The sequence below is a fragment of the Neolamprologus brichardi genome, chromosome 4 (assembly GCF_056152115.1).
Source record: "Neolamprologus brichardi isolate AB-2024 chromosome 4, ASM5615211v1, whole genome shotgun sequence".
In the NCBI taxonomy this organism is placed as follows: domain Eukaryota; kingdom Metazoa; phylum Chordata; class Actinopteri; order Cichliformes; family Cichlidae; genus Neolamprologus; species Neolamprologus brichardi.
Window position 1 is genome coordinate 20,213,848 of NC_142107.1, and position 20,672 is coordinate 20,234,519.

The 20,672-nt window shown below is 40.0% G+C and overlaps 1 protein-coding gene across 1 annotated transcript; it reads right to left on the reverse strand.

Moving 5' to 3' along the window:
- Positions 1 to 17,194: 17,194 nt before the first annotated feature.
- On the reverse strand, positions 17,195 to 20,016 carry coxfa4a (cytochrome c oxidase associated subunit FA4 a). Its single transcript, XM_006803008.3, has 4 exons — positions 19,848 to 20,016; positions 19,171 to 19,259; positions 18,992 to 19,052; positions 17,195 to 17,701 (listed from the first exon to the last, which is right to left on the reverse strand). Exons 1-4 carry the CDS (start codon positions 19,887 to 19,889, stop codon positions 17,645 to 17,647), a joined length of 249 nt encoding a protein of 82 aa, XP_006803071.1. The 5' UTR covers positions 19,890 to 20,016; the 3' UTR covers positions 17,195 to 17,644.
- Between the last annotated feature and the right edge of the window lie 656 nt (positions 20,017 to 20,672).

Genomic DNA, 20,672 nt, shown 5'->3' on the forward strand with positions numbered 1-20,672 from the left:
GAAGGCAATAACTACCAATGGGATTAGACCTTTTATAAAAGTGTGAAAGGGGGAGATTTGGGACATCTGTCTCCTCCACTACGGTGCAAATATGGCAGCGCCGAGCAGTGCAGTGACAGCAAGTGTGAGACTGTTTTTAATGGGTGAGATTTTGCTGATGTTATCATTTCATATTTTTAGTGTATGCCTATTAATGTCTATTTAGAAAACCCTAAACTAGACTAAGAACTGGATTTTTTGTCAGCTTTGCAACAGAGATAAGGACAGCATTTTGTACATCTTTCTAAATAGAGACAACACTCTAATATTTAAACAGTGTAATTATTTTCTCTCATAAGACGATTTCAAGGCCTGTGCTGTAGTCAATCCAGTTATTGAATTTCCATTTACATGCACAATGTTTTGTGGCTTCCAAATTGGTGTTTCATATATTAACCAAAGTCTTTTCACTTTATGCTAGTAGAAACTAATGTCCATGTTGGAAACATGTGCACTCTGTCTCCAAGAAGATACCTAGTACACGTCTGTCATTTCTAAAACTCTTTCCTCTCTAATATTCAGCCTATTGTCACTTCATTTGTAACTTTCCCTTTGTACTTTTACCTGCAGGAGAAATAGGATTCTCCAAAGCATTTATAATAGCACCATGTGCTCACAGAGGCGTGTTATCACACCTTGAAATACATATTTCCACCTCATTTAACTTCCACTGACTTCAGAATGTGCGAGCTGGTCACATATCATTTATTACTGCAGCGAGCATTATCCAAGTTTTTTAAAACCAGAAATCTGACGTTTCTGAGTCGTTAATTTTCATCTAATGAGTGCAGTCTTGTGCATTGTGTTACCCATCTCACATGCTGCTGTGCATATTTTCTTTCTTTTCTATAAAAATATTAATTTTAATTCTCTAGCTAAAAAATTGGTTTATAAAGTCTTATTGCCTGAACTTGCAATTGCAAGCTTTTTTTACAAGCATTGACAAATCCAAATATAGATCCTTAATACAAGAGCTGCATATTAATACACACTGTCTGTCTGTGTTCTGTGGGCGCTTTTAGTCATCATAGAAGGAAACCTTTCTGACTGTAGCTTAACGCATTTCATGAATGGTTTAGTCAACAAACAACTTGTGTCATCAAACAGAGCCCAACTGCACATCTGTTAAAGCTAATGATTGTGATCAGATGGACATTGGAGTCCACAAAGAGCTGAGATTAAACGCAGCAGGCAGCAGACACTTGAGCAACTACATATAAAAATACAACAACAACAACAACAACAAAAAATCACAAGGAATATTATTTTGTGCCGAACATTCATTCATCATTTTTGCGTGACCGTTCGTGTTTTTTGGATGATTAATTTACATTTGCTCAGACAAGCTGTTAATAAAAGTAGCACAAGTGATAAACTGCAGTATGTCCTGACTTCAGATAAAAAACTTAAGCTTGTTCTGTCAATTAGTTTTTAATTTCCTCTTGCGATGTAAAGGCAAGTTTGGATTTCACATGATGACATGAAAGCAATATATAGGATCTCATTTGCATGTTTTTTTTTTTTTTGGGGGGGGGGGGGGGGGGATGAGTTACCAGCTTATGCTGCTCCCTCTAAAACTTATTAAAAGCTTACAGGAAATAAGGAGCATGCTATTAAATTGGCTGCTTCTCTTTTTTTCCAAGGGAATAAAACTCGAGGGATGTTATTTACAGTGAACACGGTATTAAAAGGCTGTAAACAAAAGAAACATTTGTAAAATATACCCGAGCAATTTATTTTCTATGGATTAAAATGTCTCTGACCACAGAATCGGTTCAGCAATAATGAGCAACATTCCAGTCAAAGTGATCAGACGGCACACTGGACGTTAACACTGAATCGGTTAATCCTCTGCTTCTCTTTGAACCTTTAAACCTCATGGACATTGTTACCATTTTCTATTTATGTCAGAGAGCTAAAAGTTCAGTGTGCCTAGAATATGTATCTCCTCTGCAACCAAACTAGTTTCATATTAGCAAATCAGCTCATAAACCAGACGCTACATCAAGATTACATTTAAATCTTGGACCTATATCTAACGCAAGGCATAAAACTGAACCGAATAATGGATGCTGGTGTGTTATGATTGTGGCTCAAACTGTAAATCTACAAGCTGCATTTTGCCCTTTCGGTTTTATTGCTCATCTGCACTTTAAAAGAACCTTAAATCTTACATGAATCCGATTAAATGTACCAGCATGGGCATAATTATGTTACAGGACAGACGAAAAGCTCTCCAGTAGGCTAATGTGCCTGCAGTTGTTGCTCTCTTGACTTCAGATGGAAGCCAGTAGGCCTAATTGGCTACATACAGCCTAATCAGACTTGTTGGATTGTCTTGCTTAACATTTTATCCCCGTTCTTGTATCAATTTTCGACTAAATTAGCCTGTTTCACCAGAGATATTGCAGAAATAGGAAGGGGGAGCTGCTAGCGCTGCACTTCACAGAGTGCCATGATGGAAGGCTTCACATACACCTTGTGTCATTCAGAGGCAAATGACTAAATGCAGTCTTGGGTGAGTATACATCCTATGGTACCTGTTGTAAATGTTTCAAAAATTTTGCAAGGCTTGGTCCTGCATTATTTAGAGGGGGTATATTGCCCCCTTATTCAGGCACGGTGTCATTACAGCACTGTGCTGGGCTGCGGCTACAGTTTTGCCTCCTTGGGTTAATCCACTGGGGGTATTGGCGACCTGCAAAGCTCTATAGTAAAGTAAACAATGACATTTTAGCAAGCCAGCAAAACCTTGTTCAAATGGCACATTTCATACTAGGTGAAAGCACAATGTGCTGAAAAAATGGGGAAATAGTCAGGAGATCCATAAAATGATGTAAACAGCGTAAAGGTGAAACATTTTTTTTAATTATTTGAATGCTTTAAACAAGCATGTAAATAAAAACCATTAAGCCCTATAAAATTAACACCAGTGAAGAAAAATAAATAAATAAAAAAAATAGTTACACTCAAGAAAAGATCAATAAAATACAAGCCTGATAAATTAAAATGTATAAAATGGGCAGAAAATCATTTGTTTGACCATTAAAAAAAATACAGCTGGAGTCATCAAATAGTGTCAGGCATGCGGCGACCTAGTGAAAGTGAATGTAGCATTTGTTGTGTGTCATTTGTGTTACATCAATTTAATTGAGTATAGCAGCAGTTTTTGGAACACTGAGTAAAATCGATGTCGCCGACTCATAGTTTTATGGCTGTTGTTTGCTTTCTAATTTACAGTTGTAATTTGTTGGGGGATCTCAGATGGGATTCTGAACTAATGATGAGGAAACCTATTCCTCCCAAGTGTCTCTTATTGATAAAGCCCAATGTTCATTTTGGCCTTACAGTTTTGCAGCTGCTATTTACTAAAATTTGGGATGTTTTTAAGGTAGGAATGTCAATTGATAGGTAAGGAAAACTAGACTACATTTAGCCAAGCTGATTAAGGTATCTGATATATGTAAAAAGAGCCACGTATTTTCCAAATTAAATAGCACCCAGCCATAAATAGGATCCTGTGGATAAAGTCAGAGTATTAAAAGATGTTTTTTAAAAAAAACATAATTTTTATCATTCTACATGGAAGATGTTGCCAGACATTTCTATAAAACAAATATATACATAATAAAAACCTTTCTCCATGGGATTCTCTATATAATGGCGTTTGTTTGCAGACTAGGGGGGCACATTTTCACAGTCCAATCGTGATATAGCCACATAAACTCAACTACTGTTCAGATTTCCCACTGGGCCTTTAGGTCCTTTAAACAAAATATATGAAGAATCTTAACTTGTAGGCCTTTTTTCCCCTTTCTCCACATTTCAGTTGTCCCAAAACATACAAATCTTTTTCTAATTTGTTTTCTGTTTACATCCCTCTGCCGACTCCCCACGCTTCATTTTTTCTGTCATTGATTTAATATTGAATCTAAGAACTGTGAACTTCAGACAACAGCAGCAGTGGAACAGCTCAGGCAGAGAGCATCTCTGATCTGTTAAAGCGCAGAGAAAAATATGCATTTCTGATTTTGTTGTGCAACATTGTGAAATTACTCCAAAAAAAGCGTAGAAGGTGAAGAAACAGCTGACTATGATGAGAGAAAACAAGAGGCTTTAAGCTGTCTGAGAAGTGATGATGAGGAGGCAGGAAAGTTATCTTGGCTGTGGGCAGATGCTGGTTGCAGTGCCAGCTGGTGGGAGGTGGGCCCACCCGTCTCAGGCTCTCCCCGTCTCCCTTTTCTCTGTTGCGGAGAAAGCGACAGATGGAGTCCGAAGGTTCCATTCTGGTCCCAACGCTGCTTCTTCCGTCCTGCCTGCTTTTTCCCACCCCAGCCTGAGGGCAACCTGCCAGGGGAACATGCAAGCCATGCCCGGCCTCAGCCCTCCACCGCCGCAAGGGTCAACTGCTTACAGCGAGGGGTCGCCCTGCCTCTCGATCTCCCACAAACACTCTACTGCCTCCCAGTGGATGTGAGCATCCCCTGCATATTTGCTTTGAAGTCCTGTGTGAGCTGAGGCGTTTCTTTCTTCAGACAAAACATGCCCTCTCAAGGTCTCTCAGCGATGCCTGCTTTGAAATTACCAAGACTCCAGGCGTCATTTAAGCAGCGAATGTTTTACTAAGACATAGAGAGGGAGAGCAGGGAGGGGCCAGATTTGGATATGTTGTACATGTTGATGTGAATGCGTGTTTTCTCTAAGGAGTGCTTTGGATGATGCTTGTGGATTGCGTGACAACATAATAAGGGGGAGATTGAGATGGAAGGTGGAGGTCAAAAGGTCATGTCAAAACCATAAAACATGAAGTTCATCACTTGGTGGACACTGACCTTTGTGTCAACGGTTTTGTGAACAATCAGTGCGCAAGGTAGTGGGGAAAAAAAGCAGAGCGAGCTCATTAGGGATTCTCTAAGGAGTGAGGCACCTTCTTCAGTTGTTCGGCTGGACCTCTTATTAACCTCCTGCTCATTTGTTTGTTAGACGCACACAGCTCTTGTTAAAAGCAGCTCATCCAAATAAAAGACAAGATTGGGCATGTTGTCCCTATCTAAGGTTTTTTAGACCCCATACCTGTTTTCTATTTTCTTTTGCTCCTGCTTTTACTAGAATCAGCTTGATATTTGTGAGTATTTGTATTCATTAACAGCAGAGCTGAATTATTACTACGGTCCTCTCTTTAAACTCAGCATAACAGAGCTGTTTCTCCTTTGAGCAGCCCATGCCGGTCCCTGTGGTACCTTTAGAGCACATTAATGGATTTTCTGCTATTCTACAAGAAAGTTATGGTTGCAGCAAAAGCTTCCTTTCAGTGTTAAAGATAGTTATCAATATTTAAATAACAGACTTCTTATATTGGGTATTCTACTGTAATACTGTAACACTGGCCTCCTTTAGGCTCTAAAGAGTGACAGAATGGATGATTAAGGAATGACCTAGACCTCAAGGGGGAGAGCCAAAGTTCCTCGACAGCCCTCTGATGAAGTGCAGGGTTTCTTGGAGGTCGGTCTTTAGTCACAGGAGAGTATAGTCTCAGAGCACATTGCACTGGCTTTAAGGTTTCTGTTAAAGCCGTGTGGTATGGTAATACATTGATTTAATGGAAATTGTCTGGAGATTTTCCAACAGCACGAAGAATGAAATGAGTTTTCCACTGGCCACAAAAAAGAAAAAGTCAGCTGTGAAAATATGAAGACTGGGGGATGTTTAAAAGCTGTCAGATGAACAGTTTGGTATTATCCAGGCTGAAAAAGCTTCTCAATTACCACAGAACATGAAATGAATCTAAAGAGAGCAATTCTAACCAAATAATCAAGCCATTATCATTCATGACTCAATCACAGTGGAAATTATCAAGTCTCTGCTTGTGCCCAGCAGTGAGAGAAGATAAAAGAAGAGCAATGTAAGGAAACAAAAGGATGGTAATGGAGCTCAAACCAGTCTGTGGCTCCAGTGGGACTAGTGTTCATGTGTGTCACCGGGTTTGACGAGATATTGGGCGCTCTGCCACATACATGAGCCTGATTGAGTGCAAATTAAATTCTGTTTCATCATTTGATAGAAAGGCAAAGGTATGCACACAAACTAGCCAACAATCCATTTGGAGGCAATAACTGTAAAGAAACTCCTTTCAGGGGAATACTCCGGGTTTGTGCTCTCTCTGAGTCATCAACAACTGGTGGGTTATGTTGAATATTTTCTCACATTAGCAAAACAAGAAAATATTGTCAGTATTCTGTTTTTTTCAAAGAGTAGATCTGAAAGATGCTCTGGAAGCTAAGGACAGTGGTGTTTCTAAATGTTATTCAATGGAAAGAAAGGGGCAACTTGGGTGTTATCTGACCTGAACAGTGGCACGGTGCAGATTGCAGACAAATTTGGGTCTAATATAAATACTTTGGGCCCTTTGGCAAATGTTGGGTGGGCCAGATGTAGCAATAGATTCATGACCCAGGGCTGACATGGGTTATGGAAAATGTTGAGTGGGCCAGATGTGATAATATTGTTATGACACCCTTGACATCTATCAAGGAAAAATAGAAGTCATAAAGGAATGAATTCATAGAAATCTATAGGAACAGAAATCTGTTTGCAAACAGCAGTATCGCCCCCTGTTGGCCATTAAAAGCAATGCAGGTTTAAGGCAGTTCAGAGTTGGCTTCACTTTTCAGAGCCAGAAGCTATATCCACCTTTTATACTGTATGTGGGTGCGTCCCACAAACCTGCTAACTAGTTTGCCTGCTAATTCGTTCACAAGATACACACACACACTCACACACACACTCACACACACACACACACAAGCATAGGCTTCTTGGATACACAGCAACCCATGTTTGCTGTAATGGCTCAGTCACACTAGAGTAAAAATGAGATAGCAACTTCCTTGTGACTACAAAAGCATACAACACCTTCAACCTTCTTGGCGAGTTCTTTCAATAACAAGGTGATTGCACAGGCCTCCCGGTGAGAAGCAGTCTCTCCCCAAACAATGTGGCTGGACTGACTGCAGTCATTCTCAGACAGATTGAAAAGGGTTTGCAAATAACTGCCGTTTAATTTATGATTGCAATTAGTCTGAGCGAGACGGCACAACTCATCTGGGGCGAATCAGTAGGGGACTTGACTCAACTCGTTTCCAAATGGCTGTATTCTGGTTATACTTCTGGACGTCTGTCATTTTCTAGTTACAGTGGGGCAAAAAAGTATTTAGTCAGCCACCGATTGTGCAAGTTCCCCCACTTAAAATGATGACAGAGGTCAGTAATTTGCACCAGAGGTACACTTCAACTGTGAGAGACAGAATGTAAAAAAAAAATCCATGAATTCACATGGTAGGATTTGTAAAGAATTTATTCGTAAATCAGGGTGGAAAATAAGTATTTGGTCAATAACAAAAATACAACTCAATACTTTGTAACATAACCTTTGTTGGCAATAACAGAGGTCAAACGTTTACTATAGGTCTTTACCAGGTTTGCACACACAGTAGCTGGTATTTTGGCCCATTCCTCCATGCAGATCTTCTCAAGAGCAGTGATGTTTTGGGGCTGTCGCCGAGCAACACGGACTTTCAACTCCCGCCACAGATTTTCTATGGGGTTGAGGTCTGGAGACTGGCTAGGCCATTCCAGGACTTTCAAATGCTTCTTACGGAGCCACTCCTTTGTTGCCCGGGCGGTGTGTTTTGGATCATTGTCATGTTGGAAGACCCAGCCTCGTTTCATCTTCAAAGTTCTCACTGATGGAAGGAGGTTTTGGCTCAAAATCTCACGATACTTGGCCCCATTCATTCTGTCCTTAACACGGATCAGTCGTCCTGTCCCCTTGGCAGAAAAACAGCCCCATAGCATGATGTTTCCACCCCCATGCTTCACAGTAGGTATGGTGTTCTTGGGATGCAACTCAGTATTCTTCTTCCTCCAAACACGACGAGTTGAGTTTATACCAAAAAGTTCTACTTTGGTTTCATCTGACCACATGACATTCTCCCAATCCTCTGCTGTATCATCCATGTGCTCTCTGGCAAACTTCAGACGGGCCTGGACATGCACTGGCTTCAGCAGCGGAACACGTCTGGCACTGCGGGATTTGATTCCCTGCCATTGTAGTGTGTTACTGATGGTGACCTTTGTTACTTTGGTCCCAGCTCTCTGCAGGTCATTCACCAGGTCCCCCCGTGTGGTTCTGGGATCTTTGCTCACCGTTCTCATGATCATTTTGACCCCACGGGATGAGATCTTGCGTGGAGCCCCAGATCGAGGGAGATTATCAGTGGTCTTGTATGTCTTCCATTTTCTGATGATTGCTCCCACAGTTGATTTTTTCACACCAAGCTGCTTGCCTATTGTAGATTCACTCTTCCCAGTCTGGTGCAGGTCTACAATTCTTTTCCTGGTGTCCTTCGAAAGCTCTTTGGTCGTGGCCATGGCGGAGTTTGGAGTCTGACTGGTTGAGGCTGTGGACAGGTGTCTTTTATACAGATGATGAGGTCAAACAGGTGCCATTCATACAGGTAACGAGTGGGGGACAGAAAAGCTTCTTACAGAAGACGTTACAGGTCTGTGAGAGCCAGGGATTTTCCTTGTTTGAGGTGACCAAATACTTATTTTCCACCCTGATTTACGAATAAATTCTTTACAAATCCTACCATGTGAATTCATGGATTTTTTTTTCACATTCTGTCTCTCACAGTTGAAGTGTACCTCTGGTGCAAATTACTGACCTCTGTCATCATTTTAAGTGGGGGAACTTGCACAATCGGTGGCTGACTAAATACTTTTTTGCCCCACTGTATATCAGTATCCTGTAGCAACTCAGCTCAGAATGTAAGTAGCTCATGTGATTTTCTGTTTAATGTGTATAGGTGTATTATCAGTAAGCGATTGCTCATAACTGCCAATATGAAACCCATTCAATTGCAAACTGACAGCACACTGATACCATCTTATTGCAGCATGGTTGTAGCACTGTTAGCACTGTTGCCTCACAGCAATGTTTGAATCCACCAACTGGATGATGTGGCATTAGCATGTTCTCCCCATCCTTGTATGGTTTCTCTAGGGGTACTACAGTTCTTTCCTCTGCCCAAAGACCTGCATCAGGTTAGGTGAACTGATAACCCAACCGTGGGAAATACCTGACAGAAAAGCTAGAGAAGACATGGAAGGTGAAGAGTGGTCCCAGTGGTAATCACAGGGCACAAACTAGGCTAATGGTTCCAGCGAATCCCAGAAACAACAGCCAAGATTTCTCAAACAGCAAAGATACTGCCTACGGTCAAGCTCCCAGGCCTCTGGTAGGTAGAGGACCTGAACTTGAAGGATAAAGACCGCCTGTGGAGATTGGGGAATTTATTATATATGTATGATAATATTATTTACTTTGAAAAACCTGGCTATTTTTATATATTTCATCTTTTTGGCAAACATGGGGAAAAAGCTTATTCTAAAGTGTTAAAGTGTTGTTTTAAGGCCACTTCATGCAAAACTGCTGGGAGGAGAAATGTTCGATTCTGACTAATACAATCACTTTCAAGTACTCGCCAATTTTCTCCAGCTAGTCTCAATGCGGAAACAGATGTTTTTAATGCAGAATAACATTCAAAGGCCGTGCTAAAACACTGACTCTTGTAATCCATTAAAAGTCAAATTCTGCATAAGTGTTACCGCGTCTGAGTTGTTGCTCAGCATGAAAATAAAAGCTAAATGGCTATGGGAGCCTTTTGCTCTCCTTCAGCCTTGCTGCCAATCTTTAGACACGCTGCACACACTGATTTCGGTTACTCCGGTGCTGTGGGCTTGTCTCCATGTCTGGTTGCTCTTTGGATAGTTTATGTGGTTGTTGGTGATGTGTGGGATAAGCTGTTGGGATAGGTGATGCTGGTGTAGCTGCTGGTGTGTGGAAGCGCTGTCTGGATGTAGTCTGGTTGCTGGTGTCAGCGTGGCTCTAATCAGCTGTTGGCAGGCGGATAAGCGGGCGGTCTCTCCCCGCGGCGGCACCCCGGGTCGAAAGCCGGTTTGAAGTTTAATGATGCCAGCTGCCAACTCCACCAGGCTGTGAGCGCTAACGAGCTGGCACTGCCGGCGGACTGGGCCGCAGCGGCAGCACCTGGAAATGTAGCACACGTTTCAGAGGGGCGGGGCTCCGCCGGGGCTGTTGAGGGGCCTGCTGGAGACCCAGGACGGCTCCATCTCTTTGAAGAGCGCCCCAATTTCCATATTTCATTACGCACTGCTGACTGACAAGGCCCAGCCAGATGTTCTATTTTCAGCTATTTAAATTTTGACCTGCTTTCCTACCATGGATGCAAGAAAAAAAAAAAGGGTGGAAAAAGCAGATTTCATCAAAACACAGATGCCAAGAATGATGAGAACTTGGATTGGGTTTGTTTGCTAGTTTTTCTTGCAATACTTCATTCCTTTCCATCCTTGTCAAGCACTGATAGAATGATCACAGATTAATCACACTTTAGCTTACATCCGTTTTCACTGCAGATATTTGGTTGGCAGTCTATCCTGAGGGGTGCACTGTCTTACTCAAGGACAACACTCACTGATTGTTTCAGCGATAAAAACCTGAGACCTTGTATATATGAGACAGTCTCTAACCATCCAGCCAGTCCAATGCTGAATTGGCTCCAAACTGAGTGATGCATGCTGTGAAACACCACATAAAGCATGCTCACACAGCCTCTTTGTCCCTGAGATATCGGAGATGATTAATTCCTGCAGTATTCCTCTTGAAATGGATGTTAAATTGCAGCATCCTTACTCAATCCCTCATGCAAAAATACATCGACAACCCTGACCTTTTTGTGCATCTGCTGAAAATGGCACTTTGTCATCCTCGGTGAGCAGACTCAAGGATCAATGTGATTTTATTCAGGGGAGAAAAAAAAAACGTATACAGCAAACTCCCTCTCTGTTGGCTATGTGAGCATGTGTCAGTGTCTGAGCTTTATGGAAGTGAAACTGGAAAAGTCCAAAAAAAAAGGAAAAATGATGAAGAGTAAAGGAGAAATGGTCACAGAGAAGGATAAAGCAGGGGTGAAACAAAACAAGAACAAATGGAGAGCAGATCCGAGTTGAACACCAAATGGTAAAAAAATAAGAGGCACTCGCCCTGCAAGAATCAGAAGGAGAAAGGCTTTCACTCATTACTCAGCACAGCTCACAGCAGGGGAGGGAAAGCAGTTTATTCTTTCAGTAATGCATCTGTGAGTGTGGATGTCTGTGTCTGAGTCTACTGAGCCAAAAACAGAGTGGTAATTGAGAAGTAACTAAGACATTACTGAGGCAATATTGACACAGAGATAAAAGTGGATGAAATCCATCACGATGTTTGTTCCTTTTCAGCCTGAAGCATTTGTTTGTTTTTCCTCACAGTCATTCTGTATGAAATATCTATAAAATGTTACACAAAAAAGTGTGTTTGGGGGATTTTTGTGTCTGCGTGTGTGGGTACTTTAGATGTTGAACCTAATGTATGATTGTAGAGTCTTTACCTTACACTATAAAGCGCCTTGAGGCTGTTGTTGTGGTTTGGTGCTATATAAATAAAACCAATTGAATTGAAATTGAATTGAATTGAAAGTGTCTCTACTGTGTTTAATGGAGGACATCTAAAAGAATGTTTCTCATTTGCATATTTTGTGTGTACAGACAGTTACTTGAATTACCTCCCAGCTTGTATATAGAACTTAGTTACGGCCAAACACGGGTTTTGTGAGGTCACAGCGACCTTCACTTTTGACTATTTAATTCCAATTAGGTCATCCTTGAGCCCAAATGGACCTTTGTGCTAGATCAAATCAAATTTCCTTTTGGTATTTCTGCTATTGTTTCCATGACAATGGGAAGGATGGATGGGCAACCTGAAAACAAAATGCCTCTGGCCTTGGCTGTAGCCATGAAGACATAAAAAAGGATTTAGAAATTAAGGTGTCAACATATTTGAGGGTTTGGTGAGAAGAGGAGTTAGAAAATAGATATAAGGAAAGCACAAGGCAGCACATGGTATATAATAATATAGGAAATTGCAGTTCAGTTGTGTTTGCTGTTCATCAAGAGGTGTAAACAAAATGTTTCTTTCATTTAACCCGGTAAGACCCAACCCTTCAAAAAACTAGCCAGAAAATTCAGATTTTTTTGGAACTGAGATGTTTATTAACCTTTATAACAAAATCCACATTTTTTTTTGCTATATCATGTTGTGTATGATATATTTTTATTGTATATTTATTATATATTTTCTGTATCGCATTGAATACATTGGGCATTTTTTGCAACTTTTTGTTAACAACAGTGTTAATTTTAGAGTTTTGTCTATAACATTTTGAAATTATGTCAAGTATTGATCATGTTGATGAGCTAGAGGTCTCAGAAACTCATATCAAATATGACACAACGGGCATTATAGGGTTAATTTATGGGAAACACAAATGAAACTGCACTATTTGGTTATTAAATGAGGGATGAAACTAAATGCTGGAAAGGTTTGTTGGTAAATTGCAAATCATTGGCAAACATAGGTGAAGGACTTTTATTTTAATGAAATGGGTTGTTGTTTTTTTAGCTGGAGAATTAAGAATATAAAAAATAAAATGTAAAATTAAATAGATTTAAAACCATTAACCTTAGCTTCTAAGTTAAAGTTCCATTATCTTTTAAACCTGAGCAGCTGCACTAATCAAAAAGTTGAACAAAGAGTGAAAGGAGAAAAAAAGAAAGCTGAAGATTATTTTTGTGGTACTGATGGTTTCCTAAATGACTTTTTGAAAAGCAGTCATTTAAGCAGGCCACCCACTTGTATTTCTGCTCAGACATCATGGCTAAACTTTGCCGATCACAGTCATAAAATATTCAAGATAATACTCAAAAAGAGAAAATGATATGTCTAGTTGTTGCTGGCAGGCTTATACTGGGGTAGAACTGCAACAGCTTCAAGTGCATGGCTTTCAGATTAAAGAGAATAGAAGAGCTTTTTAATTGTTTCTTCTCATGCACAAACTTCAAAACTCACACAAGCTTTATGAAGATGCTTTGGTCAGGACTTTGCTAATATGAATGGTGCAAGATTCTCTGCATTCTCCCATGTTTCTGGGCTGCCTGACCTTTGGTTTGACCTTTTGAAGAAAATTTGCAGCACCAGCTGCCTAGTGTCTTGCCTCACATTAATTTTCCTCGTTACTTATTTTTTCTATGCTAACTTTGCAGTGTGGCAGAAAAAAGCTGAATTCAAGGGGTCAAGGGTCAGGAGTGGGAGGGTAAAGATGCAGGTCAGCTTGGCTCTGCAGTTGTGTTCAGCCAGTTTCCTCAGAGGCGTTACTGCCACAAAGCAGTTTGAACTCTTCCCCCTTTAGCTGCCTGTCAAAAACTGTCCCTCAAGAGTTGACGGTTAGATTATTAGAAAAGCTCCTAAGCCAGTGTTGTAATAATGTTATGTTAATGTTATGATTCAATGTACATTCATTGTTCTTTAATGACTTTAAAAAACAAGAATTGGCTGTATATGTTTGAATTTATTTAGGATTTTTTTGTAGACATCAGCAAGCTTCTAGCATAATTCTGGCTCTATATTCTTGGTAGAACTGAGAGTGTTTTGGCTCAAAGATATGCACATACTCACTTAAATCTTGGGAAGAACACTCAACACATCATCCTCAGATGGGAGGAAATGAGGTCCCAGCAGATAGCTGCCCCTCCCTGAGCCTGGTTCTGCAAGAGGTTTCTTCTTTTTAAAAGGGAGATTTTCCGTCCCACTGTCGCCAAAGTGCTTGCTCATGGAAAAGAAGCCCCTGCTCCAAAACTGACACCTTCAAGCTTGATTGAAATCTGCAGCTGCCCACATGGACAAGACAAATGCCTTCTGAAGAAAAGTGGCCAGCTGAGACTGTCACGTCCGAGTGGCAGACGTGTGGAGTTGTATGAAGGACCCAAAAGGCGGCAGCTCTGGTGCAGGTGAGTATTTATTTACAGGAGTGGGCACAAACAGCAAAGGTGGGTGAACATGAAACTGGAAAACCTAAACTGGGTAAAACTAACAAAACAAATCAGAAACGAAGATGCAGGGAGGTCCGGGGAAATACATACGGAGAGACGCAGGGAGACCGAGGGGAAACAACACAGACGAACCAGCAACGACTAAGACAGAAGACACGACTTAAAAACACTCAGAGAACACAGGGAGATTACACACAGGTGGGGGACACAGCTGGGAGTGATTAACGTGACGAGACTAGGGAGGTAAACTGAAAACACTCACATAAGATGCAGACCTTCACAATAAAACAGGAAACACATACACGCAAAGACACAGACTAGGAAACGCGGACTTAGCACAGGAATAGATGGGCAGAACAGAATAACACTAAACAGGAGGAACAACAGAACCAAAATGACACTAATAGAAAACACAAAACGCTGGGTCAAAAGAACCCAGGATCATGACAGAGACAAAGACTGAAGTATTAGGTCACAGTGACAACAGGTATGTTTGGAAGAGTAAAGGTGAGGCTTTCAAACAGAAAGAATACTGTACGAACTGTCAAGCATGGTGGTGGTTCCATCATGCACTGGGGCTGCTGCCACTGGTACTGGTACATTGCATACAGTGGATGGAATAATGATAAAGGAGGACTACCTTCGAATTCTACAAATTCACCCAAACTTAACAACTAAATGGCTGAAGCTTGGACACAGTTGGGTGTTCCAACAAGACAATGATCCCAAACACACATGAAAACTGTGTTTGGGATGTATAATGGATAAATCAGGCTAACATTAAGTTTCTGGACTGGACTTCCCAAAGCCCTGACCTCAACTCTTTTGAAAACTTATGGACTATGCTTAAAATCCAGGTTCCCACCAAAAAAAAACACCTAGTTAAAATGATCTCTTGTCTTGATGCATGCTCAATCATCCAGGTAAGGAAATCCAGGAAAACTGATTCTGTTGTAGCATTTTCACTGGAAGAAACGTTTTGTCACTCTTCCAAGTGAATTCTTCAGTCTCAGTTGACTGCAGGCTTCTCTAATGTCATAAATGAACTCTTGTTCCAAGAAGAGCTGTCAAATATCCAGCCTGATTATGCCTGAAGGTTGTTAATGGCTACAAAAGTCCATGGTGAAGGTGCAACCTGCTACAGGACCAACATATCTGTTATTTGGAATGTATACATGTAAGTATACATACTTTATGTATGCTTTTGACCCTGTATGGACTTAAAGATGTATGCTGTGCAATCATTCTACCCTGGAAAGTTAAAAGAAAACAAAAGCCCCAAATTACTATGACATTCATGCCCATGATGGTATATGTAAACTGTATGTATGCTTAACATTTACTTGAAAGCAGCAAAACAATTGTTACAACAAAGTCTTTTTTTTAATTTAATGCATTTATTCCTCAAAAACAGCAAAGTCAATGTAAAAATTATTAAAATTTAAAAAAAAAAAGAAGAAAGAAATCTGTTAGATAAATAAGTCTAAATGCCAATTTCCTTATATTTTAAGGTAGTGATTTTGCATCATTAATAAACAAAATGTCTGTACACATTAGTGATACCATGAATAAGGCAGAAAGCGAGTTTTCTCTCCCCTGATGGAGTGTTCACTATGGACCAAGTACGCCACTGGCTTCCATCTTGTCACCCCTTTAAAACAGATTTTATTACCTCTAATAAGAACCTATCTGGAGTGAGGCTTGGCAGCATATATACAGTGGGTGGCAAAACTTTCCCACAGATTTAGATCTGGACTTTGACTGGGCCATTCGAACACATGGATATGTTTTGTTTTAAACCACTCCATTGTTGCCCTGGCTTTATGTTTAGGGTCGTTGTCCTGCTGGAAGGTGAACCTCCGCCCCAGTGTCAAGTCTTTTGCAGACTCCAAGAGGCTTTCTGCTAATAGTTGTCCTATGGACAGATTCCCCCACCTGAGCTGTAGATCTCTGCAGCTCGTCCAGAGTCACCATGGGCCTCTTGGCTGCATTTCTGATCAGCGCTCTCCTTGTTCGGCCTGTGAGTTTAGGTGGACAGCCTTGTCTTGGTAGGTTTACAGTTGTGCCATACTCCTTCCATTTCTGAATGATTGCTTGAACAGTGCTCCGTGGGATGTTCAAGGCTTGGGAAATCTTTTTGTAGCCTAAGCCTGCTTTAAATTTCTCAATAACTTTATCCCTGACCTGTCTGGTGTCTAAAGCCAATCGAGAATCTGTGGCAAGATCTGAAAACTGCTGTTCACAAACGCTGACCATCTAATCTGACTGAGCTGGAGCTGTTTTGCAAAGAAGAATGGGCAAGAGTTTCAGTCTCTAGATGTGCAAAGCTGGTAGAGACATACCCTAAAAGACTGGCAGCTGTAATTGCAGCAAAAGGTGGTTCTACAAAGTATTGATTCAGGGGGCTGAATAATTATGCACACCCCACTTTTCAGTTATTTGTAAAAAATGTTTGGTATCATGTATCATTTTCGTTCCACTTCTCACGTGTACACCACTTTGTATTGGTCTTTCACGTGGAATTCCAATAAAATTGATTCATGTTTGTTGCTGTAATGTGACAAAATGTGGAAAAGTTCAAGGGGGCGGAATACTTTTGCAAGCCACTGTGATATATATATATATATATATATATAGATATACACACATACACATAGGTTAAAAGCTGATATTGTGTTATACACTGTAGCAAAAGCCCCAAGGTGAAAACTGGGAGATTCACATGTGTGCAACACTACAGAAGATGGGTAAAGACTACAACGAGGGCTTCCATTCAAATATGAAAGTGTCCTTGACATTTTCTGCACTGCATTGGCTGCTCATCCTTGTCGCATTTCTCCAGGCTGCAGATGGAAAAGCACGACCTGTTGACATTTACAAACTTATCTGGCTGAGAGCGATGGCATTCTATAAGAAGACACACCTCCAAATGTCCCACTGCCAACTTCCAGTTCATTCCACTTAATGTGTAACACAAACACGCTACTGCTCTAACCCATCAAGTCCAGCTTTGAAAGGGGGGGGACAAAAACAAAACAAAAACACACCTTTTTACCACCATGTCTTCTCGATTGAAGCAATTGCAACCAAAGGTGGTTCAAATACAGACAGGGTTCCTTTTTATGTCAAAAGATTGGACAGCAACCAAAAGTAGTGTGGTACATAGTTTACTGTTAATTGGGTTAAAGCAGGACAAAGCTAAAATTAGGTGAATGCAAAGCAGGTATAGCAGCAGCAGAACATGACAAATGTAAAGAAGTTGTGGACATTAGTCTGAAAAGTGATGCAATATGTATGCATATTAGATGCTGGAAAGTGAGGATGCAAATTAAGACAGGACAAGCATATAGCAGGCAACAGCACATGAAAAAAATAAAAACAAATTATTTTCTCTGTATAGAGGAGAAAAGACTCCTGTACTTTATTGATGAGACAATGAGTAAATCAATATCAAAAAGCCAAATGGATGCAATGAGGAAACTTAAATATGTAACATCTGTGCGGGTTAAGCCTCTGCATCATTAAGCTTTCAAGAGGAACGTTCACAATGAGCCAGTTGGTGCAGATCTGCCGATCTTTGTGCTTGTGGTCCAGCTGTTGTTTAGAAATCAGGACGGTCCTTCTTCAGCTTGCTGTAGTCCATGTTGACTGCGAAAAACTGAAAAGACACACACACAAAAAAATAATAATAATAATAATAATAATAATAATGATAATCAGGCCCAGATAAAACCCTGATAACCCATAACCTACATGGTAATTTCAAGTGTGGGGCATGCATTAATTGTCAATACACCAAAAATGTTAAATCATTCAAAGACCCTATAGGTGACAAACTCATTGCCATAAAGGGCTTTATTACATGCAGAACTAAAAATGTAATCTACATGATACATGTGCCCATGCAATAAAATATATATAGGAGAAACATCTCGCCCTTTAAAGATCGAATTAATGAACACAGAAGTTCAATCAAGAGGAATGATTTAACCAGTCCTGTTGCAAGACACTTCAATGATAAACATCCAAATTCACCATTATTTTTCCTAGGCATAGAAGCCATTAAACTAAACCAAAGAGGTGGCAATATAAATTTTATCCGGAAAAAAAGAGAAGCATCTTGGATATTTCGTTTTAAGAGTCTGCACCCCAGAGGTATGAATGAGGATTTTTCTATCAATGAGTTTTTATGAACTACACCTCTTTTTTTTTTTTTTTTTTTTTAAACCTGTGTGCATATTTATAGCATCCTCCTTATGCATTTCATGCATGTGTTATTTTCAGACATATGGGGGTTATGTCACACACCCCCCCTCCTCCTCATCAGTAATGATCTAGTCCGGTATTTACTTGGGCGTGACTTAGCCAATTAACCAATACCTACCTATTATATGTCAGCTGACCTGTCTGAGGTTTTGACTGGTTAATTTGAATTTTTTTTTCTGTTTCCTGTCTTGTATTTAAGCAATTTTTACAATGTTTTACTATGACCCTGATGAAGGCCACAAGCCGAAACACGGTGGACTATTATTAAAGTTGTTCATCTTCCCTCAAGTGTTGCTGGAGTTCCTGCTTTGTGAATTCTTTTATCCTCTCCATGCACCTTGGAAGCAGGTGAAGTTGTGCCAGAAAATTTTCCAATTTTTTTCCAACACCAAGATTGCACAGAAAAATGCATGCACCACCATAAATGGTTTGGGTCACTTGCCACAACAAACATGACTACATCAAGTTACACTCGTTAATGACTTAATAAGATTTGTTAACACAGGTCAGCGTTAACAAGATTATGTTTGATTAGTTCAACTAAAGAGGAATTATCCCTGGATCAGAAACTCCACCGCTAAAGCTACACAATACAATCCAAGAGTAAAACCACCTCCACTGTTAAATACATCAGAGCAGAAAAATCAAGACTGCAAGACAATTAAACATAAGGGATGCACACCTTGTACTGATCAGTTGGGCCAAGTTTGTTCCAGGGCTCTGGATTATTCTTGCGATCCCAGCTGCAGAAAGAAGAGTTAAAGAGTAACTCCTAGGTACATGGCAACCAACTTGAAAATTCTCTTGTATGCAAATACTAAAAACAAACACATTTTTAATTAATAAAACGACATGACTTACCAGACATCAGGGTTTCTCAAGCCCAGACGGGCGAGGTACAACAGAGACATGGCTGCTCCTCCACCGATGAAGAAAAAAAGGGGGATCAGCTGTAAGAGACAAGAAGATAAAGTATCTTATCAGCTGAGAGAAGCCTAAAGCTCTCAAGACAATGACACTCAACTACATGTTTACACTGAAAACACGCCCCTGCTCACGTAGACAGCCTCTGGAATGAAACACGAAACTGACAGGGGCTCAAATTGGCCAACTTTAACTACCATAACTATAAAATATATATACACACATATATTTTGTCGAAAAGAGAGGCGCTTTTGTGGGTTCTATTAATAGTTCACAAGGACTTGCTAACCCAATGTAGCCAGCTAACTAGTGGGAGCAGCTATTTAGAGCACATGAAAAGGCTCTTCGTGGCTAATAATCAACAACCATCGAATGACTAAAGTCGTGACCTTATTTAACTGAAAGTCATCAGCTGCCAGAAGGATCACTCTTAACTAACAAATTACACAGAAAAAATGAAAACAGAAACACCGCTACATACTTTGATCTCTCAAAGTCAGTGCGGTCAAACGCAGAGGCTAATCAAGCTAGCACTGCTAACTGGCAACTTAGCCTAGTACCAGCCTGGGCTCTCAAAATGACTTTTAACCTGAATATAGTTACAATATACTTACAGCTGGGTGGTTTCTAAGTTGTTTGCGGACTATGGCGAGCATTTTGTCGTTCCTCACGTGCAAAGTTAACCGACTTTGTACACAAATAAAAGGATTACGAGCAGTCTTGCCAGAACAGTGCGCAATTTAATCCTTGAGAAAGGGCGGAAGGAGGGTAGAGCAAGTACCAATAGGATGCTCACACACTGCCTGATTCAGCGTGAGTAAAAAACGGAATTAATTATTACTATGTTCAGTATGCATATCGATAATTTTGTTAGTGGATATAATAAATTCCGAATAATTTCACATGGTTTAATTAACGAGCTGTTATATTGCTCGAGCTTTGATTTCCACGCAGCATTTTTAATCCGGCAAAATCAAAGTGGTTTAAAAGCCCCAACAATCGCTTATTTTGAACAAAACAAATATTTAATATATATTCTCTTCTTCTTGAGGTCAAGAATAAAATTAACCTTCAGGACTGTCTCTGTTTGTGAAGCCTAACAAATGTTCGTCTTAATTTAATTTGGAATACTTATTTTATGTACCTATTTACCTACTCCAATGAAAAAAAGTATTTTATCATTCGTATTTCCAATATTTCGTTCAAATTTTATGTGATTATTAAACAAAGAAAAGCTTAGATCCTACCGAGGTTATTGTAGTTAATTAAAAATAAAATAAAAACTAGTAGATGTCGAAAAAGCTTTTTAGTTAATAAATATAAAAAGTACACTTTTGAAAAAAAAAAATATATAAGCTAACTGAAACGATTTTGTGTACTTGAAAAAAAAACCTTAAAATAAAATGAAAAACATATCGTAACCAGCCTGATGAGGCTTT